The sequence below is a fragment of the Mustela erminea genome, chromosome 14 (genome assembly GCF_009829155.1).
Source record: "Mustela erminea isolate mMusErm1 chromosome 14, mMusErm1.Pri, whole genome shotgun sequence".
Classification (NCBI taxonomy): Eukaryota; Metazoa; Chordata; class Mammalia; order Carnivora; family Mustelidae; genus Mustela; species Mustela erminea.
The window spans coordinates 696972-723450 of record NC_045627.1 but is presented as its reverse complement, the minus strand read 5'-3'; the positions used below and the strand labels follow the sequence as shown (position 1 = coordinate 723450).

General features: G+C 39.9%; 2 protein-coding genes across 3 annotated transcripts in view; both read left to right on the top strand.

Annotated features, from left to right (window-relative positions):
* Positions 1-3670, top strand: part of ABCB10 (ATP binding cassette subfamily B member 10) — a 36435-nt gene extending 32765 nt beyond the window's left edge. For both annotated transcript variants that reach the window (XM_032311859.1, XM_032311858.1), the window contains 2 exons: positions 1278-1312; positions 1797-3670. In XM_032311859.1, the coding sequence (XP_032167750.1) occupies positions 1278-1312; positions 1797-2028 (267 nt within the window). In that variant the 3' untranslated portion in view covers positions 2029-3670. The remainder of the gene's footprint in view (positions 1-1277; positions 1313-1796) is intronic.
* Positions 3671-8751: 5081 nt separating this feature from the next.
* The window catches only part of NUP133 (nucleoporin 133), a 56573-nt gene continuing 38845 nt past the window's right edge, over positions 8752-26479 (top strand). Inside the window, exons 1-9 of the mRNA XM_032311857.1 lie at positions 8752-9054; positions 11209-11327; positions 13957-14060; positions 15435-15545; positions 17082-17216; positions 17842-18012; positions 19696-19851; positions 20156-20226; positions 25683-25830. Of these exons, the coding sequence (XP_032167748.1) occupies positions 8873-9054; positions 11209-11327; positions 13957-14060; positions 15435-15545; positions 17082-17216; positions 17842-18012; positions 19696-19851; positions 20156-20226; positions 25683-25830 (1197 nt within the window). The 5' untranslated portion in view covers positions 8752-8872. The remainder of the gene's footprint in view (positions 9055-11208; positions 11328-13956; positions 14061-15434; positions 15546-17081; positions 17217-17841; positions 18013-19695; positions 19852-20155; positions 20227-25682; positions 25831-26479) is intronic.

The following is a 26479-nucleotide window of genomic DNA, read 5'->3' as shown; positions in this document are numbered from 1 at the left end:
GACCTGAGCCGAAGGCAGCTGCTTAACCAACTGAGCCACCCAGGCGTCCCAGGGTTAGGTAGAATTTAATGTGTTCGAGACATCAGCTGACTCTTACGTCTTCTCAGTCTTATGTGATGCTCCTAACTAAACTACAAGCAGGACCTTGAATGTCTAGACTCTGTCTCACTCCTTTAGATCCCACCTCACACTGCTGGGTGACTGGCCAGCGGGGTAAAATGGCACTGTAAACAACGTCCAGCCCAGGGACGCCCACGACGGCAGCTCAGCATCCCCTCTAACTCTTCCATGCGTGGGCTTATCTCACACACCTAGGAGTCTGTGCTTTCCTTTCCCAGAGCAGCTTTATTGTGATGTAACTTACATCCTATACAGTGCTCCCGTTTAAAGCAGGTTCAGTGGGTTTCAGTGTGTTCCGAGTTGTGCATCTGTCACCCTGATTGATGTTAGAACATCTAACGTGGAGAACATCTAACAAGAGACACTCGATTCTTCACCAGTCACACCTGGCCTCCTCTTATTTCTCTATTGACCTCAGCCTCAGGTGAACACTTCGCTACTCTGTCTCTGTAACGTGCCTGTTCTGGACATTTCCTGTAGATGGAGTCCTGTACTGTGGGGCCCTTTGTGTCTGGCTTCTTTCTCTTGCAGAAAGTTTTCAAGGTTCATCTATGCTGTATTGTATATGAGTAATTCATTTCTTTTTATTACTGAGAGTGTGTGTGTGTGTTTCTTTAAAGATTTTATTATTTATTTATCTATTTGACAGAAAGAGAGAGAGATCACAAGGAGGCAGAGCAGCAGGCAGAGAGAGAGGGGGAAGCAGGCTTCCCACTGAGCAGAGAGCCTGATGCGGGGCTCGATCCCAGGACCCTGAGATCATGACCTAAGCTGAAGGCAAAGGCTTAACCCACTCAGCCACCCAAGCACCTTGAGGAGAGAGAGAGAGAGAGAGAGAGAGTGTGTGTGTGTGTGTGGTTTTTTTTAAAGATTTTATTGATTTGACAGACAGAGATCACAAGTAGGCAGAGAGGCAGGCAGAGAGAGTGAGGCGGAAGCAGGATCTCTATTGAGCAGAGACCCCACCCCCCGACCCATGCTGGGCTCGATCCCAGGACCCTGAGATCATGACCTGAGCCAAAGGCAGAGGCTTAAACCACTGAGCCACCCAGGTGCCCCGAGAATGTGTGTTTTTATAATGTAACTGTGTTCCCTTTCAGAAGAAAACAACATGAAAAACATATTAACAATTAAAAATAATGCTTTTCTTTTTTCAGAATCCCAAAATTCTTCTCCTCGATGAAGCAACCAGGTGAGCATATCTTAGTACTCTGTGTGATTGTACAGTCCAATTCTTCCCGTACCAAAAACTTACTATTCTGTGCTTCTAAGTGATACAGCTGAAAATGCTGTTTTCCCCACTTCCATGTGAAAGTGACCAGGTCTGGCTGCACAGTGACAGCTGGGAGGCAGTGGACAGGCCCAGTCAGGGTGGAAGGTTCTAGTTTCAGTTCAGTCATGTTTGTGATGAGCCCCCATCATGCTCAGCAGCAGCCATACCCAGCGCTTTCTACTTCTGTGACAGCAGGTCAGTGGAAATCAAGGGTCCCAGGTTTCCTTGCCATAGTAGTTTTGGAATATAAAAAATAGATCGTAGACGTGTATGGACAGGAGCCGTTGTAATTCTGATCACAGTGAAAATGTCTGGGGCAACTGCGTGTGTGACAGGAGGCTCGTGAGCGCGTAGTGTGTGTGGACTGACGTCTTTGCTTTCTCACACCATTTCCGGTTGGAAGTGCCCTGGATGCTGAAAATGAGCACCTAGTGCAAGAAGCTCTCGACCGGCTCATGGCGGGAAGAACAGTGTTAATCATTGCCCACCGTCTGTCCACCATTAAGAATGCCAACACGGTGGCTGTTCTCGACCAAGGAAAGATTACAGAATGCGGGAAGCATGAGGAACTGCTTGCAAAACCAGATGGGATATACCGAAAATTAATGAACAAACAGAGGCTTGTTCCAGCATAAAGGAGCAATGATCGATAACGTGAACATGAGAGACTTTAGAGCAAAACATCGTTGCAGGAAAAAAAAACTTAGGGATGGTATCTGATCTGTAAATCATACTTCAGGTTATTTAAAATACGCCTATTTTTTCCAAGGTGGGGAAAATATTGTTTTGAGATGTACCTGTTCTCAATACCTTTTTATTCAGAGTTTTAATAATTGTGACTTTCTAAATGTCTATAGCACTGAAATTATCTTCAGGTTTTTTACTTTCTTTTATCCTGGAATACCTTAATTAATATAACATGGCACCTCATTTTATTTTTTTTTACCGGCTCTTACAGATTGAAGTTATTGTCAAATGACAGCTTTTAAAAGGGGGTTGTAAGTAAAAAGCCTACATTGTTTTAGGTGATTTGCCAATCAGTCTGTAATTCTCTTGGTAGTATTTACCTGCATTGTGTCTGATTTTACTATAAGATGAAATCTTCCCTTTTTTAAATTCTGATAATCTCTTGAAGGGAACCTGAAATACAGACATACAGGAATAGTTAGTGTCACATGGAGAGAAAGGAACATCTATATTCCCCATCTCCTGTATCTTCAGGGGTATGAGACCTTAGAAATGTGTGTTCCTCTGGAAGGAGACTGTGTTTGGATGTGTGTGGTTTTCAGTATTTTTAGCACATGAAAGCCTGATCAGTTTTAAAAAGGGAAGAGGCCCATCCTTTGAATATAGAAACTTCTATTTTAATTATTCACACATTTGTTACTTTGGAAAGCCAGGCATGAACTGCTAGGTATTAACAAGAGGTAAAAATGAATTTTTTGATGCCTTTTTCTTGCCTTTTATGTGAAGGCCTGTATTTTGAAGATTATCTTTTAAAAATTCATAATTTCTAGCCAAATTTTAGGTCTTATCAGTTAAATACTTTTGAAATTTCATTCAATGAGGCAAAAAACGTAAATAACTGTAATTTTAACCTTAAAACATTTGAAGAAAGTTTAGTTCTTCCTATTCTATGGAATATCAAGAAACTCTCAGAACTTGTACTCTTCTGAAAAAAGGACAATAACCCTTTTTATTTATGGCTATAGTTGTTTCACTCAAATGCCTCAGAATTCTGAAAGCAATGCTGATAACTATTAGATTTGCCATACTTCAAATCAGTGCTGTTAATTTGCTCTGCCTCAAGAAAAAGTGCTTTTTTCTTACATTGATAATGCCAGAACTTAAGAAATAACTATGTTGATGTAATTAAAATAGAAGTTTGTCCATGTCCTAAGTATTGATGAGTTCACTGATTATTTCATGACAAGCGTGTCATATTATAATTCATTCTACGTAAGGGAATTTATTATTGAATAAAATGAACTCAGTGAGTGAATGAACTCCATGTTCTTTGTATTAGGAAACAATACATCTGTGACAATCATTTTAACAAGCTTTACTTTTATTCTTTATACAATTTGCTAATATGGTGTGGTTTTCAGAAAGCAGACAAAACAATTACAAGGCTACATCTGAGGGAAATCTCTTTGTGCCATAGAAGTATTTACAAAATTGAATTTGATCATTATATTTTATTTTATAATACAAGATGTTCAATTGTGTCTTTAGGGAACATTTTTTATCCTGGATTAAAATTTATAGTGAACTTCATCTGTGTCTGTCACTTCTTCTAAAACTATAGCGAACTTACCTGTGTCTGTCACTTCTTCTAAAACATGGTAAAGAAAAGTAAGTAGTAACTACAAGTTCTTTCATTTCCTCCCTATCTGATTGTTAATGTCCTCATATTTACTTTTATTTTTTTAGGTTTTTTGCTATTTACCAACTGTTAGAAGGTGGGGGAGGGACAGTAAATTAACCCCCAAACCGAGAAGGTACTTAGAGACTGGAGAACAAAGCAGGTGACTCCATCCAATTTACACAGAGTTTTATTCAGGGTAACTTGCTGATGGGGGATCGGGTGGACGACGGCCAGGCACCTGCACAGCTACTCTCCATAAAGTCCAGACCTTGGTCTACAGATTTTATGGAGCAAGGAGATGCATGGGTGGGAGGGCACTATAGTGAGATCAAAGGGTTTGCATGCACCTAACTGACAGCGAACTTTTAATTAGATAATTGTGGCACCATCCATGCATTGGGAAGGGTTAAGACTCTTACCTCTAACAGATGCATGGGAGGCCAAAGCAAGCCTCCACACATCCCAGCCTTGGTGGACATTTCTAAGGTATGTATATTAATCTTCAAGGGGCCTGGAACAGAGAGAGGTCATAGAGCAAACATGAACAAGACGGAGGGCTAAAGATGGAGTCAGTATTGTCAATACTCCTACATAAACACTCTGTTTAGTTGCTTCAGTGCAGCAACCAAGCACCCCCTGCCCCCACCTTGGACAAGGAGTTGTGCTGTGGAGTTGATGACAGAATGATTATCTGCCCTCTAGGAGCTTCTAGTCTATTTAGAAGGAGAGATAAGGCAGATAAAATTAATTACAAGGGGCACCAGGAGTGGGTTAAGCCTCTGCCTTCGGCTCAGGTCATGATCTCAGGTCCTGGGATCGAGCCCCACATTGTGCTGTCTGCTCAGCAGGGAGCCTGCTTCCCCCCTCTTTCTGCCTGCCTCTCTGCCTACTTGTGATCTCTGTCTGTGTCAAATAAATAAATAAAATCTTTAAAAAAAAATTAATTACAAGAAAATAGCTAAGTAGTACAGAGGTGGTGTTGCCAGCACTGTGGATGGTACCACTTTGTTTCCAGAGTGTACACGTTAACATGTTTGATACTTCCACAATCCTATAATTTATTTTTTATTTATTTGACACAGAGAGAGAGGAGGAATGCATAAACAGGAAGCAGCAGGCAGAGGGAGAGGCAGGCTCTCTGCTGAGCAGGGAGCCCGATGCGGGGCTCAATCCCAGAACCCTGGGGTCATGACCTGAGGTGCCCCAGATAATGCTATAATTAACATAAAAACCTATCATCCCTTTTTCCTGGAAGACAAAACACGAATAGGAGAGATGTAAGTCAGTTCAGCACTGATGCTATATAGAAGGAGGTACTTGAGAAGTTGGAGCCAGATCATGGGGAACCTTTAATATCATGCTGAAAATCTTAGCTTTCATCCTACATGCATGGAGAGCCATTGAGGGATATGTATGTTCATATAAGCAATTTAGAAAATAAGCCAAAAGTACTTTAATCACCAGAAACTCTACCTGTGAGGATAAAATTTCATGTTAATGAGCTTAGGGTTTTTTGTCCACCCTCCCAGGGTCACCCCATGTGCAAGGCCTTCTCTGACCCTGGACTTGACTGGTTCTCAGGAAATAATCATAAGCTAAATAAACTGTTACAGGCTAAACCCTTGTCAGTACACTTTTATAAATTAAGGCTCTATTTTGGGAAATTCATTTTGTTTCATAAAAATGCCAAAGCTGTTAGAAAATAAATGAAAATATAAACGTTACAAAACATTAAGTATATTTATGAAAGGAGTATGTGAGAACTACATTGTAAATGTTCCTATGGGGGTGTTCTACATGATTTTTTACATCTGAGGCATCATGGTGATTTCTATTCATTCAAAAAACATCTATTTTGTTAGGTCATCTACCAACAAAGGACCTGTGCCTCCCTCAATAAACTGCCCCGTGGATCTGCAAACTAACCAGCTGCCTGATTTGTATGGCCTGCAAGCTAAGGATGGTTTTCACAGTTTTGTTTGTTTTTAAAGATTTTTTATTCATTTAGTGAGAAGGAGAGTGTGCAAGCTGGGGGAAGGGCAGAGGGAGAGGGAGAGAGAGAATCCCAAGCAGACTGCACAGAGCGTGAAGCCTGACTTTGGGTTTGATCCCACGACCTTGAGATCCTGACCAGAGCCAAAACCAAGAGTCGAATGCCTAACTGACTGAGCCACCCAGGTGTCCTAGTTTTTACAGTTTTAAATGATTTTTAAAAACCAAAAGAAAAATGTTTCATAACATATCAAAGTTATATGAAATTCAAATTCCAGTGTCCATAAATAGAGTTTTATTGGAACACAGTTCACACTCATTGGTGAGCAGTTGCAACAGATTGCATGACCTGAAAACTGGAGATACTTTCTGACCCTTGACAGTTTGCTGACTGCAGAACTAGTGAAAACAATATGCATTCTTCCCTGCTTGGAGGACTTCTAAACTACAGTGAAATTTAGAGTTTAGAGTCTCAATTTAGAGTCTCAAATTTAGAGTCTCAAAAAGTTCCATTGCCATTAGATGGCAATTAAATGAATGCCTTGAAAATGATTAGGCATGGATAATTTCCATGATGAGTTCTTCATTGTTTCCCTGCCTTTCCATTTTAATAATATCACCATTACTGTGTTGGTGATAGTGGAATTCTAACAATTATACTACAGCTGCAGGAAACAATTCTGGCTACTATCCCGGTGTTGATTGCAGTGATTAGTGCCACAGATATCAAAGTTTGGAAGGGCAGTCTTTAGGAAGCGTGTATAAAAAGGAAGCACGTGTTCAAGTTGAGCTTCTCATACGTGTACATGTGTCTATGAGGCATTTTTTTATTGCAATAAAAAATGGGCTCATAGTGGACATAGTTTTTTGACCAACTTGCTTTTAAAAATTTTACAACAGAGTATTTTCCTACATCCTTAAGTATTCATTACATACATCTACATGTATTCTTTTTAACCATATAGAACTTTATAATGTGAATATACTATAAATCTATCATTGGACATCTTTCTATATTCTTTGCTATTATAAACATATTTATTATGTTTTTTTTCAGCTAAATTCTAAAAGTGAATTGCTAGGTTTAAAGAGCATATACAAGGGGTGCCTGGGTGGCTCAGTCAATAAATGACTGCTATTGGCTCAGGTCATGATCTCAGGGTCCTGGGATCCAGCCCTGAATTGGGATCCACGCTTGGTGGGAAGTCTGCTTCTTCCTCTTCCACTCCCCCTGCTTGTGTTTCCTCTCTCACTGTCTCTCTGTTAAATACATAAATAAAAAAAAAATTTTAAAAAGATAGCATATACAAGCTATAAGGCTTTTTGATAGATTATTCTCTTAAAAGACCATACTAATTTATAAAAATCTCACCAAAAAATACATCAAAAGTGTATACATCAGTGCCTATTGCCCCACAACCTTTCAGCATGAATGATTTTCATTTCATAAAAGCTTCCGGCTAATTGAACAGGCAAACAATACTGTTTGGTAGTTTCATTTGCATTTCTTTAATTATTAGTCATGTTGAAGAACTTTTCATGTGTTTTTGGTCGTTTCTAGTCTTTGACTTAATGCTAGCTAGTTCATGCCCTTCATACATTTCCATTTTTTCTATTGGGGTAGCTTGCTTTCTCTAACTGATTTTCTTTAAAGAGTACGATTTTATTGGAAATACTGTTTCTCTTCGCTTGTTTGCCTTCATTCTATGTTATTGTTTTTTGACATCCACAAATACAGTCACATCTGTATTATCTAATTCTCACAAGTGAGTACTATTAGTAATTTAATAGAGGCTTAAAACAGAGACAGTAAATAGCAGAGCGGAGATCTGAAGCGAGTCCCATTTAATTCCAGAGTCTACACACTCAGTTACTACGGCAGTGGTTATCTCCGGTCCCCGGATGGCCGCCTCACCCGACACCTAGAAACTCGTTACAGATGCAAAGACAACTGTGATTGGGCAGCAATGCGGTTTACAAGCCTTCCTGGTGATGATACCGCTTGAGTGTGAGAATTCTAGATTTCCTGTCTAAGGGACTATCCTATTCAAAAAGAGGTGGAAGTATAAACAAGGAAACGATTTATTGTTTGTTGTTGTTGTTTGTTTGTTTTTTAAGCAAATGGCAGCCACTAGGAAAAGGCAGAACCCTGGGTAGTGATCAAGAAGGACTTGTTCTGCCCCCAAGGCACAGTCCGGATACTGTGCCACTCGCCGCGGTCACCACGGTCCAGTGCAGGAGGCTGACGCGCACGGACCGCGTTCAGGGGCTACAGTACCAGAAGTCGCCGTGGCGGGGAAGGGCGAAGAACGACTCCTGCGCAGAGCTCTTCTGTTTGACTCGGGTAACCGGCCAGTTTTACCACGGGGGGCAGAGCTGTTAGGACAGGGACCCTAAAGGAAAACAAGAATTCGGCTTTTAACAGGTGGCTGCCAGGAGTCCTGCAGGACACGCAGGTCAGAATGTCCATTGGGGAGCTGTCCGGAGCCTGCAGGTTTTGAGCAAGATCTCAGAGAAAGATGAGGACGTGTGGCGTCACGAGCGTGGATGAGACAGCAGGGAGCGGGGAGTGACACACGTAGAGAGGAACAAATATAACAGTGTGAAACCGCGGCAACTTTCCCGATTTCCCCTCCTCAGCGTGGACCAGTGAACCGACCCTTTCCAGTTCCCGAGGCGCAGGAAAGACCAGAGCGCAGAGAGGCTTTGCGCTCAGGCTGCTAAAGGGCCAGACAGTCGAGAAGGGCAACTGGCTCTGCAGTTTCACTTCTCTGACACTCCGGACACCCGCCAACCCCCTAAACCCTCCACTGGTCACCTACAGGACCAAGTCCCACGGCTCCAGGCAGCCTCTGACGTCATTACCACGCGCCCTCTCCGGCCCGCTTCCTACAAGGCTTCGACCACACCCCGCGGCTCGGCGCCGCGCTGTTACGTCTCACCGCGCTCCCTCCCCAACCTGCCCCGCCTCCCAGACAAAGCCCGCAGCTCGGCGCTGTGCTTTTGCGTCATCACCGCGCGCCCTCCCGCTTCTGGGCGTTCAAGATCCCTGGCGCGCGAGCAGAGCTACAGCCCCACAGAAGGAACCTGCGCGCTCCGTGTCGCCTCTCCGTTCCGTCATGTTCCCGGGCGTCTCCTCTCCGCGGACACCTGGGCCTGGGACCCGAAGGGGCCCGCTGGGCGGAGTCGGACCCGGCTCCACGCCCCGGGCGACTAGCCGAAAAGGTCTGTCACTAGGGTCGGCCGTCAGCTCCCCGGTGCTCTTTTCGCCGGTAGGCCGGCGTAGCTCGCTGAGCTCGCGGTAAGTGACTGTCCCCGCTTCGGTCTCTTGACCGATCGGCGGGCCTGAGGGGCTAGTGTCTCCAGAAGCCTCCGGAACCGGGGGCGGCGGGGAGGAATGCCAGAGTTTTGGGGAGATAGATCTTCGCCATCTTTGCGGGTAGTTGCTTCAGCCTCGCTTTAATTTATCAGGCATTCACGTTGCACCTTTCCTGGAATGAGCTCCGTGCAGAGGTGGACAAATTAGCATTCAGTCGGTGGTTAGCCGCCTCCTTACTACCCCGGTGTTGCGGCGTCATCAGTCATGGGTCTTTTAATTTGTGTCAAGGCGGTAGCCTGCTTCACTTATGGCCAAAGAACCCATGTGAAATCGCCGATGGTGGTGGGAAAGAGCAGCTCCAACCCCGGAAAATGCCTCGTAGAGCTATTGTGGTTCATGTCTTCTGGTTGGTAAATGAGGAGGTTTCGGCCCTACACGTCAACTTTGTAGCGAGATTAATAGGCGAAAGTCTCTCCACAGCCGTGAGTTAAGAATCGTAATTTTGTAAACATACGGGAAACGTGGCAAATCAGTGCACATCGCCTATTCAGTCATGCTCCGCACCCACCCTTTCATGATTAATCTAGAACTTTAGGCGGTAACTTGTTTCTGAGTAGTTTCTTCCGACTTTGCCTACCCTAAAAGAACTTTGTTTTGCAAAGAAACTTAACATTTTGAAAGCGCTCTTCAGAGTGGTGATCTTGTCAGTATTTTCTACTCCTTTTGAGAAAAGTCAGGGAATTAAAGCTGTACTTTACTTAATGTGTTTTTAAAACATTTACTTACTTCCTAGTGTTTATTTAAAGAAAAATCTTGGTTATAATGGTTTGTCAAGAAACAAAGCTCACTTAATCCTAATCCTCATGATAAGAGAGGGAGTACGTTTTATACTGGTAACTACATTATTTTTTGAATGTTAACAGGGTGAGGAGATAAGATTTAAACTGCTGTATCTGTTGAAGAACAGGTAACAGCAGATACTCACGATTCTAACTTCTTGTACAAATCTGGGGTCACCTGTGTGGCTGAGTCCGCTAAACGTCTGCCTTTGGCTCAGGTCATGATCTAGGGGTCCTGGGACGGAATCCCGCACAAGGAGCCTGCTTCTTCCTCTGCCTCCCTCCCCATCCTCTCTCATGAATAAATAAAATCGTTTTTTAAAAATCTGGTAGATTTCATAAAATTCTGTAGCTGATGAGGGAAAAATGGGTGAAAGGGAGTGGGAGGTACAGACTTTCAGTTACAGAATGAGTAAATCATGGGATGAAAAGCACAGCATAGGGAATATAATCAGTGGTGTTATAATAGGGTTGCATGGTGACAGAGTAGCTATACTTGTGAGCATAGCACAGAGTTTCTAATCACGGTTTAGTACACTTGAAACTAATATAACATTGTGTGTCAACTATACTTCAATTTAAAAAAGTTCCAAGGCTGATGTGAGCTTAAAGATAATCTAATTCAATGTTTGTAAAGCTTATTTGACCACAGTGTAGAATAAATTCTAGATTATATTCTGTTTTTCAAAAATGTTGATTGAGACCCTCAAAATGATCCACAATTTGGAAAACACTAATGTAGTCCAACCTTCGTATATCACAGCTAAGGAAGCAGTTATAAGGAGTTTAAGTGAATAGAGCATACATCTGATTACTAGAGCATGAGTCAGAAGCCGTTTTCTAGATCCTGTCAGTCTTTTTTTTTTTTTAAAAAACAAAAAATGTATTATGCAGTACATATGAGCCAGAGTTGTGTGTGTGGTTTTGTTTTTTGTTTTGTTTTGGTTTGGTTTTTTTGTTTTGTTTTGTTTTGTTTTACTGTTACACCTTATCTTTCTTCTTGTTTATCAAAGATCTTCTCTTTATGTGAACATATGTACCTAAAAATTAGGATAGTGGAAAAAAAGTTTTTCAAGGATTTTGTTTATTTGACAGAGAGCAGGGGGAGTAACAGGCAGAGGGAGAGGGAGAAGCAGGCTCCCCACTGAGCGGAGAACCCAATTTGGGTTAGATCCTGAGACCCTGGGATCATGACCTGAGCCCAAGGCAGACAGTTAACTGACTGAGCCACCCCAATGCCCCAAGACAACAGAAAATTTTAAGAAACGGTTCAAGGAATGTTGTCTTTTTTCTTTAGAGGAACACCTACACGAATATTGCCACACCACTGTGTAACCGAGTCTATGAACTATGATGTAAAAACCTTTGGATCTTCTCTTCCTGTTAAAGTAATGGAAGCCTTGACATTGGCTGAAGGTAGGTGTCATTTTCCATTTGCCTCTATTAGCAGTTCAAAATGCAGCCCAGCTCTGGCTCAGATTGGTATTTGTGCTTTGTCTGATATCCCTTCACTTAAATGGGGTAGAAACAGGTAACATTTGGTTTTCACTGTAATTGAGAAATGTAATAAATTTGAAAAGCAGAGTGAGTTTAATTTTAGCACACATTTCACTGCATTTGCAAAACTCAGTCTCATTTCAAAAGTTGATCATGTGTATGAAGTTTAGCTTAAAAAAACTCAAAACACTGCCTCACATTATTGGGTGTGATAATGCAGTAAGGTCAAGGCTTACTACCTCTATTTCTGGATCCTCGAGGTTAGTATCCTAGAGGTTATATGTACACGTTTGTGTTATCAGTGTGGTGTACCTTTAGAATATTCTCTTGGCAGAGAATCAGAGTGGCGGTTTGGAAGAACCAGTCACAGAAGGGTCAGAAAGGCAACAGTAAGCATGAAGGATTGGGTGACTGGGAGAGCAAAGTTCAGAGCATCCTCATGGATGTTCCCAAGTCGTCTTTATTTGTGATTCAATTCTAGATTTTTGTGATTTTCTGCAACAGTGTTTTTCAGACTGCAGGTAGTAACTGAAATCAGTTTAGTGGCTCATGGCCAACATTTAAAAAAAATAGAATGCAGAATATCAGAGTGCCTTTCATATAATAATGTTAGATGCTTGTTTGTTTTATTTAAATTGTATGTGAATGCATCATGATATAAAATGTATTTCATACTGTGAATGACAATCAAAAAAGGTTAAAGTGTACTCTGTTCTATCAAGGAATATTTCTCATCAACCTGAACTTGCATATCTTGCCTGTGAGTCCTTGAGAACTCAGGTATAGTGGGTTTCAGACAACTAAACTTCTACTAACCTCTGTCATGCACTGTTTTTATTTTTTTTAAGTTTTAAAATTTATTTTTGTGAGAGAGTGAGCATGCACCAGAGAGAGCACACACATGAGCAGGGGGAGTGGCAGGGCTACTTTTCTGCTGAGCAGGGTAGGACCCTGGGATCATGATCTGAGCTGAAGACAGATGCTGAAGGTGACTGAGCCGCCCAGGTGTCCTGCACTATTTTTGTTTTAAATATATATAATATACATTCCATTTTTCTTTACTCTTTTAAAAATTTGAGCTTAAATTATATTTAAACCTTTTAACATACTCCAGGTTCATGCCACCAGACTTTTAGTAACAAATAATTCTCGGCCTCAGAGGAGAGAGTCCCTAGAAATTAGGATGTTTAAACTGAGGGGTGTGTAAACCGGAAGAACTTTTCCCTGTATGGAAACCTACCCAGGGCTGTGTGTGAAGTCAGAGACCTCAAGGACTTACCAGTAGAGTATTTGGACCTGCTTTATTGCTTTCAGGAAAAGAAAATATTGAGCTGGTATGCTGATTCAGCAGAAACCACACTTAGTCTGCGTGAGTTAGTATTTTAGCTTGTACGTTATTGATGCCTTTTATCTCGCCCCTCTACCCGGCTTCAGGCAAAGAGCAAAGCTCAAATTAATTAAATTCCTAGGGTTAACACACTTACTGAGGTTTACCACCAGTGCTTATGACAGCAATATAATAATTCAGTTTTGTTATTTAATGTGGAATGTAACCCATCTGGGTGTCTGGGTGACTGGCTCAGTTGGTTAAGCGGCTGACTCCTGGTTTTAGCTCAGGTCATGGGCTCAGGCCCTGTGTCATGCTCTGCACTTAGTGAGGAGTCTACTTGAGGTTCTCTTCCTCTCCTCCCTCTGCCCTTCCCTTGTGCATGCGCTCTCTCTTTCTAAAATAAATAACTTTTAAGAAAATATGGAATGTAACCCTTGATGTCTGCATATAATGAAGTGCTTTATCATACTTTTAAAGAAAGTATTTGAAAAGTACTTATCATACTTTAAGGAAAGTATTTGAAAATCACATTCTTTTGAAGGAACAATTTTTCCTTGAAATTTTTTAATATATTTAATGGGAAAGATTATTATTTTTGTTGCCATATCAAAGTAAAATTACAAATGTTACTAAATATAGAAAGTAAGATGTTGGTTTCTAACCAGTATTAAAAGGTATTAAACCTAAGTCCAAAATACACTTTTTGCCTTCAGATACATTTCTGAAAGTGATTATAAAAGTTAAATGGATTTCTTATTTTGGGTATTAATAACTCTTGAATTACTCAAGAGCACTTTTTGGTGTGAATGAATTTTTTTATGTGGCGATCACTTTTTTACACACACACACACACACACACACACACACACATATGTATGTATGTAAAGAATGTAACCATAAAGAAGATCTTGGTATAAGAAATTTTAAGAGTTTTTTCTTCTTTTTGTTTTTTTTAAAAGATTTTATTTATTTATTTGACAGAGATCACAAGTAGGCAGAGAGGCAGGCAGAGAGAGAGGGGGGAAAGCAGGCTCCCTGCTGAGCACAGAGCCTAATGTGGGACTCGATCCCAGGACCCTGAGATCATGACACGAACCGAAGGCAGAGGCTTAACCCACTGAGCCCACCCAAGCGCTCCTTCTTTTTTTTTTTTTTAAACAGTTTTTCTTATTCATGCTTTAAGTTTAATTACGTACTTTTTTTTTCTTTTTTTTTTAGTTGATGATCACTTGACTGTTCACATAGATGAAGGAGGATGGGCTTGTCTGGTCTGCAAAGAGAAACTCATTATTTGGAAGATTGCTCTGTCACCTATTACTAAGGTAATTGCTGTTTAGGGAGCTAAAAGGAGGTAGTGGAGAGGATTACCAATTGGCTCTTAATTTTTACCCTAAAGCTTTAGAGTTGTTAAAGTACAGTAATCTCAATCTACTCAGACCTGGCTCTGCATTTTTGTTATGATATGGAGTACTGAACATGCAAATACATTTTCATGTTGGGAAAGTTTCTCCCATTTAATAATTTTAAACTAGATCCATGTTATTTACATCTAATAACATTAGACTTTATAATGTTTTTTTAAGATTTTTATTTATTTATTTGACAGAGAGAGATCACAAGTAGACGGAGAGACAGGCAGAGAGAGAGAGAGAGGGAAGCAGACCCCCTGCTGAGCACAGAGCCTGATGTGGGACTTGATCCCAGGACCCTGAGATTATGACCTGAGCTGAAGGCAGCAGCTTAACCCACTGAGCCACCCAGGCGCCCTAGACTTTATAATTTTTAATTAACATTATAAATGTCATTTCAGTCTGCCTAATGAAGTTTAAGACTAAATGCTGTCCACCTAACCTAATGAACTGAGTTTATTTATTTCTAAGATAGAACTCTGTTTCACTAAATCTACCAAATGATGCTTAATAGGGAAAACTGAGGGGTGGCTGTGTGACTCAGTCAGTTAAGCAGCTAACTCTTGATTTTGGCTCAAGTCGTGATTTCTGGGTCACATAGGACTATCATTTGTGTTTCTAAGAACTTATCCTCAGCAACTTATTTTCTTTTGTGTTCCAGATCAGGCATCCTATCTTACACCAGTCACTGGGTACTGTTGTTACTGGGCCATTGTTCTGTTGGAACTGGGGACTTGTGCTTACCTAAACTCTTAACATCTGTGGTCTCCATACTGGTGCTGCCCTGAAAATAGAATTTGTAGTTGAGAGCATAGGTGAAGGAGACGTCCTGGGGGCCCTGATGAGTTAGCAGAAGGAGCCTGTTACCTGGCATAGGCCAGGAAGTATTTTCTGGACAGCTTGGTATAATTATCCTGTGGTCATGAAGATTTTAGATGTCAAATAAACAAATCAAGACTAGCCTGGGAAAATTCCATACATATATTTCTTAACCAGTACACATCTTTTTAGTCCGGAAAGATACTGGGCTTGTTAATATTCAGGGTCTGGTCTACCTCTTAAGTTTTCCTGATTCTGTATCTCTTAAGATACTTTGTTTTGTAATTACTGAAAGCCCTGATGAAACCCTAATGAAAAAGATAAGAGAAAAAAGAATATTTGTAGAATGGTATTTCCAGCAATGATGAGAATATGAAATATGCAGGGAAAGAAAATAGTGAAGTCAGGTGCGTATTCAAAAAACTTGGATTTGATGTGAAAGATTTTTGGTTTGGGTTTCTTCTTTAGTTATCTGTTTGCAAAGAACTTCAGCTGCCGCCTAGTGACTTCCCTTGGAGTGCAGACTTGGTGGCTCTCTCTTATCCTGATACTACTGCAGGTGAAGCACATTCTACTCAGGTAGGTGACTTAAGTGCTTATTGAAATATAGATTTTTTTAAAATAAGGGAGTTCTAGTATTAGAGGAATCATCCAACCTGATTCAGACACATAACCGTAAAGCCACAGGAGTCAAGACACTAGTATTGGCAGATAGACACATAGAGAATGCAGATACAGAGGTGGCCCTTTGATCTGTGACAGCTGCAACAGCAGTTCAATGGAGTAAGGATAGTCTTTTCAGTAAATGGTATTGAGACCATTGATCATCCTTATGGAAAAAAAAAAAAAAAAGCTTTCCCCTAAACTTCTTATCTTATACAAAGATTAACTCAAAAGGGATCATAGATTTAGATCTAAAACATAAAACTGTAAATTTTGGAAGAAAGCAGGAGAAAATCATCATGACCTGGGATTAGACAAAGAGTTCTTGGAAATCACTAAAAGCGTGATTCACAAAAGTAAAAAATAGGTAAATTGGACTTCATCAAAATTAAAAACTTGGTTCTGTCAAAGCCAGTGACCAGAAAAGAGACAAGCTACAGACTGGGAGAGAATGTCCCTAAGTCCTATATCCAAGAAAGAACTTGTATCTAGAATGTAAAATGAACCCTCAAAGCTTAATAAGAAAGCAACCCAATTTCAAAACAGAGCAGAAGATTTGAACAGATACTTTACCAAAGAAGATATAAGAGTGTCAGAGGTGTTCACATCATTGGCCATTAGGGAAATGCATACTGAAACGACAGTGAGCTATCACAGTACACCGATTAAAAGAGCCAAAATACAAAATACTGACCCTGCCAAGTGCCTGCAAGGTTGTGGAGCAACTGGAACTCACACATTCCTGAGGGGGATGCAAAATGGCACAGCTACTTGATTTTTATTTTCCTAGCAATTCCATTCCTAGCTATTTACCTCATAGAAATTAAAACTTAACAAAAGTTTCCACATAAAACAGTGTATGATTGTCGTAACAGCTTTATTTGTGATAGCCAATGGTGGAAACAACTCAAATGTCCTTTTAACAAGTGAATGAATAAACAAATGGGTTTCATCCATAGAATGGACTACTATGCAACAGTAAGAATGAATTCTTCATACAGCAACAACCCAGATCAGAGACATGCTGAAATGAGATAAGCCAGTGCTTAAAGGTTACATTCTGTATGATTTCATTTACTTGGCATTCTCAGAAAGATGAAACTATAATGATGGAAGCTGGTTGCCAGGGTTAAGATGGGGACAAGGTATGATTATAAAGTGATAGTTAGCACGAGGGAGTTTGGGATGTTTATGGAACTGTGCTGTGTCCCTATATTGGTAGTAGTTACCTAGGTCTATACAGGTGTTAAAATTACTAGAATTGCGCAAAAAGGAAAAGAAAGTAAATTTTATAGTCTGATGATGTTTAAAATATAAACAGGAAGGGTTATGTCCCCCCTAATTTCTGTAAATCAAATAATAAATTGCCTTAGTTTCTTTTTATCAGTGTCACTAGACACACCAGACACACTTTTTTACTGTAATTGCCAAGTGTTATGATCTTGTTTGAAGGCTATTGCTGTCATGGTTGCCACCAGAGAAGGATCCGTCCGCTACTGGCCAAGCCTTGCTGGTGAAGATACCTACATGGAGACCTTTGTAGATTTGGGAGGTGATAAGACTTACAGTTACCTAACAGCGGTGCAGGTATATGATGGATTTTCTTTCATATTTATTGGAAAGCTGTGATTTGCCTTGGAGTGAGATGTGAATGAGTAAAAGTTGTTTTGGATAGACCATACAGCCAGAGGGATCAGAAAGAGGCAAGAGAAGAATGTAAGGGTCTAGAAGTTGAGCGGTTGGACAAAAGAAAGCCTTTTTCCTAGTACTCTGAAATACCAGTATTGGATCATAGCCCATTCATTTCTTTCAGAAGTATTTCCTGAAGGTGACTTAGAAACCCGTAGACACTAGGAAGAATGACTTGCATTATAATGTTCGCTCTGCAAGTTTACCAAAGAATAAAATGGTGATACTTGATTTGTTGAACCTGTAGTGTGGTGAACCTGTATTTTAAAAATCAGAATTAAGGAAACACCCAATTAAAAAAAACCCTGAAATTTATGTAAAATTAATAGTATCATATATTAGTAACATGTTATATTATTTGTAAGTAAATCATTTTAGTAAAATAGTACTTTTTAAAAAAATTCTTTTAGATTTGTTTTAAGGTACAGATGATAGATGACTTGTTTCTATATCAAAGCATTTTGTGTTAATGCTCTTTATCTTACTTATAGATCGTAACTAATTTCACAATATTTGTTCATAGGGAGGAAGTTTTATTTTGTCCTCATCGGGAAGCCAGCTGGTTCGTCTGATACCTGATAGTTTAGGAAAGATTCATCAACACATTCTGCCTCAAGGACAAGGGATGCTTTCAGGAATTGGTCGGAAGGTTTCTTCTCTTTTGGGAATTTTATCTCCCAGTAGTGATCTCATCGTAAGTTGATAAAATGATTTTGTTTTACAAGCTTGTTTTTTCGTGATATCAGTAAGTTGGAGGTTTCCTATGAAGTTGGTATTATCTCTGTATAAATACTAGTGTATAGGAAGTAAAACCTTTGATGTTTTCAGTGAAGCATTTTTATTGTGATCAAATGAGTTCATATGAACTTTCACAAACCCTGTAACTTTAATATTCTTAAATCATACAGATTCTCTTACATGTACATTCTTTGGATTAAAACTGTTATATAAAATTGTTATATAAAATTATATATAAAAATATAAAAACTATTATATAAAATTGTGTTTAAGGACCAGTTTTGCTTTTTGACTTAACCAAAAGTGTTCTCGACTCCCATGACTCCAGCTGTTTGTGTGGATGACTCGAATCTGGATCTATCGGCCGGGCTTCTGCCTCAGGCTCTGGCATAGCGAAGGGAGGCAGATGGCAGCAAACCTGGAGCGTCTCCTCTCTGCTAGAGGCTCTGTATTTGTTATTTTGAGCAATAACTGTGATAACCTGTAACGTAGAGCGCTTTCTCCCCAGTTTGCAGATGAGCAAACAGCCTCAGTGACATTTATGTAAACTGCCTGACGTTGCACAACTGCTCTGTGGCAGATATGTACCTAGGCCTCTTTGAATTGAAAGCACATTTTCTTCTCACTGTACTGTTTCCTTCTAACTGCAGGTTGCTCTCATCATCTGCTTTCTTGATGGTCTAAAGACCTAAAACCTAATTTGCCTGAAAACAAATCGCTCATATTCCCTCTTCCCTCACATTGTCTACACCAAAAGTGTATATAAAACTCGTTTCTCTTTTGGCCTGTTAATTTCTGTTCATGACCCTGTCACTGTTTTCCGTGACCTGGGTATGAACTCTCCAGTATGTGTGTGTTTGTGGGTATGTGTATGCACGCCTCCCTTCTATAGCAGATTCCGTACTTAACAGATACTATAGATTTGACTTCTAACATGTCTCATTTTCATCCCTACCTTTTGCTTCCATTGTTATACCCTAATCTGCACTCTTGGTGAATTTCCCCTAAGCCCTGGGTGGCAGTTCAGTTTACTCTCTGTTGGCTCTCTAACCCATTAGTGGCCAGAATCATGGTGCTAGGAGAAATGGAGAAAATCAGGGCTTTAATTCAAAACAATCGTGCGCCCAACTGAAAACACATAACTGTACTTCATAACCAATATATACTTGAAAGGGCAGAATAATCTATCTACATATAACTTGCCACATTCCTTTTCCTACAACCCACCTCTTGAGTTCAAAAGCCATTGATAATACCTTGTTTATTAGGTTTACAAATTCACATTCAGGACTCTGCTGTATGTCCCTAATTTTTCATTTGAGCATTATTTTTCCTCCTTTTCTAGCTATAGTCTAGATTCCAGTGTAACAGGACTACTTGTTCTCTGGAAGGCCTCATAACTTTCCCACAACTGTACTCTTTGTGGGCTGTCTGCTTTTATATTTCTAGAAATCTTACCTTGCTTTCAAGGTTCATATTAGGATCACTCCTTTCTGGAATACTAAATAAAGAATTCCGCCAGGATTACTAATGGAATACTTATAAAACATATAAATTTGAATTTCAGAAAAGTAGTTCCTTCACATTAGAACTTAAAAATCTGTAAATGTAACTTTTTTCTTCTCTCCTCTCCATACAGCTTTCAAGTGTACTTTGGGATAGAGAGAGAGCAAGCTTTTATAGCCTGACAAGTTCGAACATCAGTAAATGGGAATTGGATGATTCTTCAGAAAAACAAGCACTTAGTTGGGATCTAAATAGAGTCCTGAAGGAAAACATTACTGATGCTATTTGGGTAAGGAAAAATAATATTCATCTTTGTAATTCACATTTTGATTAGATGAGAATGCTAGTTTCTTTAATTATTTTATTTATTAGAACACATTTCAATGCAGTGTAGCTTTTAGTCATCAGATAAGCAGAAGTAGGGAGTTCAAGCCTTAGAAATACTGGAGTTCACTGATTTACTTAGTAGCTTTAAAAATGCATATATTATTTATTCAGCAACTTTGAACTGTTTAGTAGGTGCTGGGAATACAAAGGTGAAAAGCAATGATCCTTATGCTCATGGAGTTTATGTTATTGGTGTTTTCATATAGGGATCTGAAAGTAACTATGAAGCTATTAAAGAAGGGGTCAACATTCGGTATTTGGATTTGAAGCAAAACTGGTAAGCAATTAGCTTGTCCTCAAGAATACAGGTAGCTATTTGGGAAACTAATGTTTATTGTAAAATGATGATCAGTCTTGCTGTCTGTTCTTCTAATGCTGTTCACATCATACTTTCATACCTTACTGAAAGGCTTTGTGTCCTTTTCTAGAGATGCCGGTTGATTTGAGAAATATAGGCAGTTCTCAGTCCTCACCTGCATATTCTTATGTTAGTTGTCTACCCTAGTTCGAGACTCATCTTTCCTGCTCTTATGGCTGGAGCTTCTCTTCACACTAAGAGATGCCCTCCCTGCTGCTGCTGCAGGTCCCCCCTGCTGTCATCCTTCACTTCTCAGTGGCGATAGCAGCCATTCTTCTGCAGCCCTTTTGCTTTAGTAAGCTTATGTTTGTGGTGATACTGAAGAAGGGAGAGTGGGGTGAGGTTTTGTCTTGGCAGTACAAGTGAGAGCTCACTCGGGGTTTAAATTCACAGTGAATTTCCTCTTAGAGATGGTGTTCTAAGTGGCACTTAAGATCCTAGGTTAGTCTGATAAATCCTAGGTTAGTTATCCTGTGTTATTTAATTTTAATACCAAAGGTTATGTGGAACTTAAAAACCATTTATAACATGGCTTCCATGTTATATATGACTTGTAATTCTTCAAAACACAACATACCAGAAGTTAAGAGCAATTTTTATGTGTTTTAGAGTAATTTATTTATTTATTTATTATTTAAAAAGATATTTATTTGACAGAGAGAGAGAGATCACAAGTTAGGCAGAGAGGTGGCGGGGGGGTGGAGGGAAGAGCAGGCACCCTGCTGAGCAGAGAGCCCGATGTGGGGCTCAATCCCAGGACCCTGAGATCATGACCTGAGCCGAAGGCAGATGCTTTAACCCACTGAGCCACCCAGGCACCCCTAGAGTAATTTATTTAGTAGAACAAATTCTACTTGTTTTTTTGGAAGGATATTGCAGTTCTACTGTATAATTTTTCTTAGGCTCTTGAGAATGTCAGTAAGATCCTTCTTTATAGTTTCTGAAAACCTTACATAAACTATCAAAGAGGTAGAAATAGCACGTGTTTAATTTCCACAAGTGGTTTAATTAAATATAGTTTATGTGTTTTCATATATCTTTACCAGACTTTCAGGAATTTAGGACTACTGCTAGGGTGCGCCTGGGTGGCTCAGTCGTTAAACATCTGCCTTTGTCTCAGGTCATGATTCCAGGGTCGTAGTAGTAGGATCGAGTCCCGCATCAGGCTCCCTGCTCTGTGGGAAGCCTGCTTCTCCCTTTCCCACTCCTGCTTGTATTCCCTCTCCCACTGTCTCTGTCAAATAAATAAAATTAAAAAAAAAAAAATTACTGCTGCTGAGACACAGCCCATGTGGTCATACGATGCAGACATTTTTTCCACATAGTTTTCAGAACAGAGATGTAGACTGAAAACAGAAGAGAAACATGGCTTAAGAATTTCTGGACTGGGGGGCGCCTGAGTGGCTCAGTGGGTTAAAGCCTCTGCCTTCGGCTCAGGTCTTGATCCCAGGTCCTGGGATCAAGCCCCTCATCGGGCTCTCTGCTCAGCTGGAGGCCTGCTTCCTCCTTCTCTCTGCCTGCCTCTCTGCCTATTTGTGATCTCTGTCAAATAAACAATCAAATCTTTAAAAAAAATAAATAAAATAAAAAAGAATTTCTGGACAGGGTCAGAGCCCGGGCTTGTCTCCTTCATTGTTGTCATGCTAGCAAGGGGCTTGTGGGACTTTTAAGACACCGCTCTTTTTCTCCTTCTGGACCGTCTAGTGATCATATGGTGTCTGTATCTGCATACATTCTTCTATTTAAGAATACTGTCCGCATCACTGAGCATCAGTGATGCTCACTGATGTGCTTTGATCTTTTGCTTGTGTTGGCCAGGTTTGTAACCTAGGCATATATTTTCATGGAACAGGCTTGTAAGTTCTTTTACTAGATTATTACACCGAGCTCAGAGAGCCTCATTTTAGATGTGAAATTGGATTTTTTAAGTCTTAAGTGTATTGTTTTGCATATACTTATGTAAAATTTTAACAATAAATTTTTTGTTTTTAAATTTTTTTTTAAAGATTTTATTTATTTATTTGAGAGAGAGTGAGGGAGAGCACGAGAGGGCAGAAGGTCAGAGGGAGAAGCAGACTCCCTATGGAGCTGGGAGCCCGATGTGGAACTTGATTCAGGGACTCCGGGATCATGACCTGAGCTGAAGGCAGTGGCCTATCCAGCCGAGCCACCCAGGCGCCCTGTTTTTTTAAAAATTTTTAACAATAAATAAAAAATTTATTGTTAAGTTTTTATTGGTTTGCAAAATTTAGAGTATCTACCTATCATCTCTGCTACCTAAAACTGCTTCATGTTTTTTTCAAATGTGAAGATGTTTTTATATAGATGTCAACTAAAACTGTTCTAGCACTACTCTAAGAAGTTCTGTTAGACTGTCTCCATGAATGGTGGCGCCCCTTATCACCCAGTGTACAGTCTCCAGAGTAACTTCAATATGAAGCCTTGTCATAGGTATGACCAACTCTGCCTCCCTCCTTGGTACATTCAAGACCACATTCTCTGGGACCTCAGTTGGTTTCTTTTTTTGGCTGTACTTTTCATCTCTGTGACCTGTTTATTTTATAACTGGAAGTTTATACCTGTTAATCCACTTCATTTTGCCCATCCCCTCAGCCATCTCCCTTCTGGCAACTAAGAGTCTTCTTTTGTTTTTCTGATTGTTTTGTTTTTAAGATTCCACGTATAATGGATGTCATATGGTATTTGTCTTTTTGTGTCTGACTTACTTCACTTAGCATAATACTCTAGTTCCATCCATTTTGTCACAGATGGCAAGATCTTAATTCTTTTTCGCTGAGTAGTATTCCTGTGTGTGTGTGTGTGTGTGCGCGTGCGCGCGCATACACACACACACCATGTCTTTATCCATTCATTTGTTGATGAGTGCTCGGGTCGCTTACATGTCTCAGCTGTTATAAATAATGCTGCAGCAAACATAGGGGTACATATATATTTTCAAATTAGTGTTTTTGTTTTCTTTGGATAAATACCCAGTTAGAGGAATTATTGGATCATACAGTATTTCAATTTTTAATTTTTCGAGAAACCTCCATACTGTTTTCCACAGTGGCTTCACCAGTTTGCATTCCCACCAACAGAATGTGAGGGGTCCTTTTTCCTCTACATCCTCACCAGCACTTGTTAATTCTTGTCCTTTTTATTTTAGCCATTCTGATAGGTGTGAGGTGATATTTCATTGTGATTTTGTGCATTTCCCTGATGATTACTGATGTTGAGCATCTTTTCATGTGTCTCCTAGGCACCTGTATGTCTTCTTTAGAAAAACATCTATTTAGGGCCTCTGCCCATTTTTAAATTGGGTTATTTGGGGGTGGTGGTGGTGTTGTGTAAGTTCTTCATGTTATTTTAGATATTAACCACTTATCAGATACATCATTTTTGAAATTCCATTTGTTAGGTTGCCTTTTTGTTTTGTTGATCATTTCCTTTGCTGTGCAAAAGCTTTTTATTTTGGTGTAACCCCAGGAGTTTGATTTTGCTTTGGTTTCTCTTGCCTGAGGAGATATATCCATAAATATGTTGTTAAGGCTGATGTCCTAGAGATCACTGCCTGTTTTCTTTTAGGAGTTTTATGGTTTCAGATCTCACATTTAGGTCTTTAGTCCATTAGTTATTTTTATGCATAACGTTCTTTTATATCCTGTATTAGCTCTTTAGGTCACCGCCAGTATATTATAAGTTTGGGCTAGTATTGTTGGATTCCTTTCAGGAGTCTGAGTAGGAGTGATAAGGGTTCAGGAGCTGGTGAAGATCACAGTGAAAAAAACAAGAGCCATGTTCGGATTTCTCCATTTGAAGTGATGTCATTTAGTCAGTCGCTGGGTTTCATTTTTTTTCTGGTTTCTTGTTTTTAGTTGTCAGTAGGGGGCGCTTGCTCCCTGCCCCCCCCCAACCCCCCATTAATATTTCTGAGACTTGAATGAAAGTTGCTAATAAATACTACTGAATATTTTGGAGGGCTTGAGATTAGAGACCATGTAATTCTTTGTTGAGGGCAACAATTTTGATAGACTTACGAGAAACATAAGCTTTAAGATAGAAAAAGGTTTGTTTTCACATTGAAATTACTGTAACTGATTGTTAAAAACAAAATGTTCCTCTGGACCAAAGTAAGCTTTAAAGAACAAATTAGGTCAGGGTTTGGCAGCCTTTCTTTGAAGGGCCCACAATGTGGTCTCCACTGCAGCTCCTCTACTCTGTCAGTGATAGCATGAAAGCATCAACAGACAGTACAGAAATGAGTGGTCAGGGCGGCATTCCAGTAAAGCTTCATTTATAAAAACTCGCTGGGGCACGGTTTGGCCTGAGGGCTATGCTTTGTCGGTCCTGCATTTGATGATTTGTTGATTTTTTTTAAAGTCATTTATTGAGCTATATTTATATACAGTAAAACTCACCTGTTTTAGTGTATAATGAGTTGACAGATGCAGACTCATTTGACCGTGAGGCACAATCGTGATATGAAATAGTTCCATCACCCCCCAAACTTCCTTGCATCCCTTTGTAATCAAAGCCTCCTTCAGTCTCAACCCTGGCAACTATTGATGTATTTTCAGTCCCTGTTGTTTTGCCTTTTTCTGAATGCCCTGTAAATGGGATCATATAATATAAAGCCTGTTGAGACTGCCTTCTTTCACTTAGCACAATGCATCTGATGTTCATTCAGCAGTTTCTTCCTTTTTACTGAGTACTGGCACACTGTGTAGAATTACCAGGGCTTGAGGTGCCTGGGTGGTTCAGTTGGTTAAATGTCCCAACTTTTCATTTCAGCTCAGGTCATGAACTCAGGGTCATGGCACTGAGTCCTGCTTTGGGCTCCATGCTCAGCTCAGAGTCTGTTTGGGATTCTCTCTCCTTCTCTGCCCCTCTCCCCACTTGCACTCTCTTCTCTCAAAGTCTTGAAAAAAAAAAAGTACCTGGGGCGCCTGGGTGGTTCAGTTGGTTAAGCATCTACCTTCACCTCATGTCATAATCCCAGGGTCCTCCATCAGGCTCCCTGCTCAGTGCAGAGCCGGATTCTCCCTCTCCCTCTGCTGCTCCTGCTGCTTGTGTTCTCTCTCTCTCTTTCTCTGCCAAATAAACAAGTAAAATCTTAAAAAAAAAAAAAATTTTTTTACCAGGATTTATCTATTCAGCAGTTGAAGGATATTGGGATTCCAGTTTTAGGTAATTGTGAATAAAGCCACTATAACTATTTGCACACAGGTTTTTATGTGAACATAAGTTTTTGTTTTTCTTGGGTAAATATCTAGGAGTGGGATCGCTAGGGCATATGGTTAGTATGTGTTTAACTATATAAGAAACTGACAGACTGACTTCCTAGAGGCTGTAGATCTTTCTTTTTCATTGACTAGTGATGGGCTCCTGATTTTGGCAGCCGCATGGCACCCAGCAGACAATCCGTGTCTCATCTATTACTCTCTGATAACAGTAGAAGATAATGGCCACCAAATGTCTGACGCAGTAACTGTGGAGGTCACTCAGTGTAATCCACCTTTTCAGGTAAGGGTTCTATCTATAAAGTGAATTACAGATGACAAGAACGTACTGAGTTGTTTGTCCTAACTGTTGTAGGCTCAGATTCTTTTGAGAGATTTACTTGGAAGGGTTGAGATACTTTTAAATAGCCAGTTTTTAGGCATTGCATTTTGTTTGCCATCTTAGACTCATTACTTTGGACAACCTTAGCTAAAGAGAAATGAGAGTGGAAGCAGCTGATGGCGCGCAGTTGTTTAATGTTGTAAGTATTGTTGTATAATGGTGATGTTCATAAGACAAAGACAAAGCCTTAAATGTAAATTCATTTCATTTAGCCTTATACCGTATAGTATCTAATTTTGTTAAATCCTTATTCTTAATGTGAGTGTAACTAAATACTGTAAGGAAGTCATTTAATTTGTCCTTTTATTTCATACAAACCTTACAGTTCTGATTATGCAAGAAAAACATGCTCAGTGATAAGATTTTTCAGGCAATGGAAAAGAGGCGTAAAGAAAGCAGTTTCAGAGTACAAACATTATGGAATACCACTTTTTAATGTTTTGTTTATAAAATTACTTCTTTAATAATAAACAGTATATTTAACATTTGCTGATTTCATTTAATTAGGTCATATTTATGTTTTTGCTTCTGATTTTATATGTTATATAAC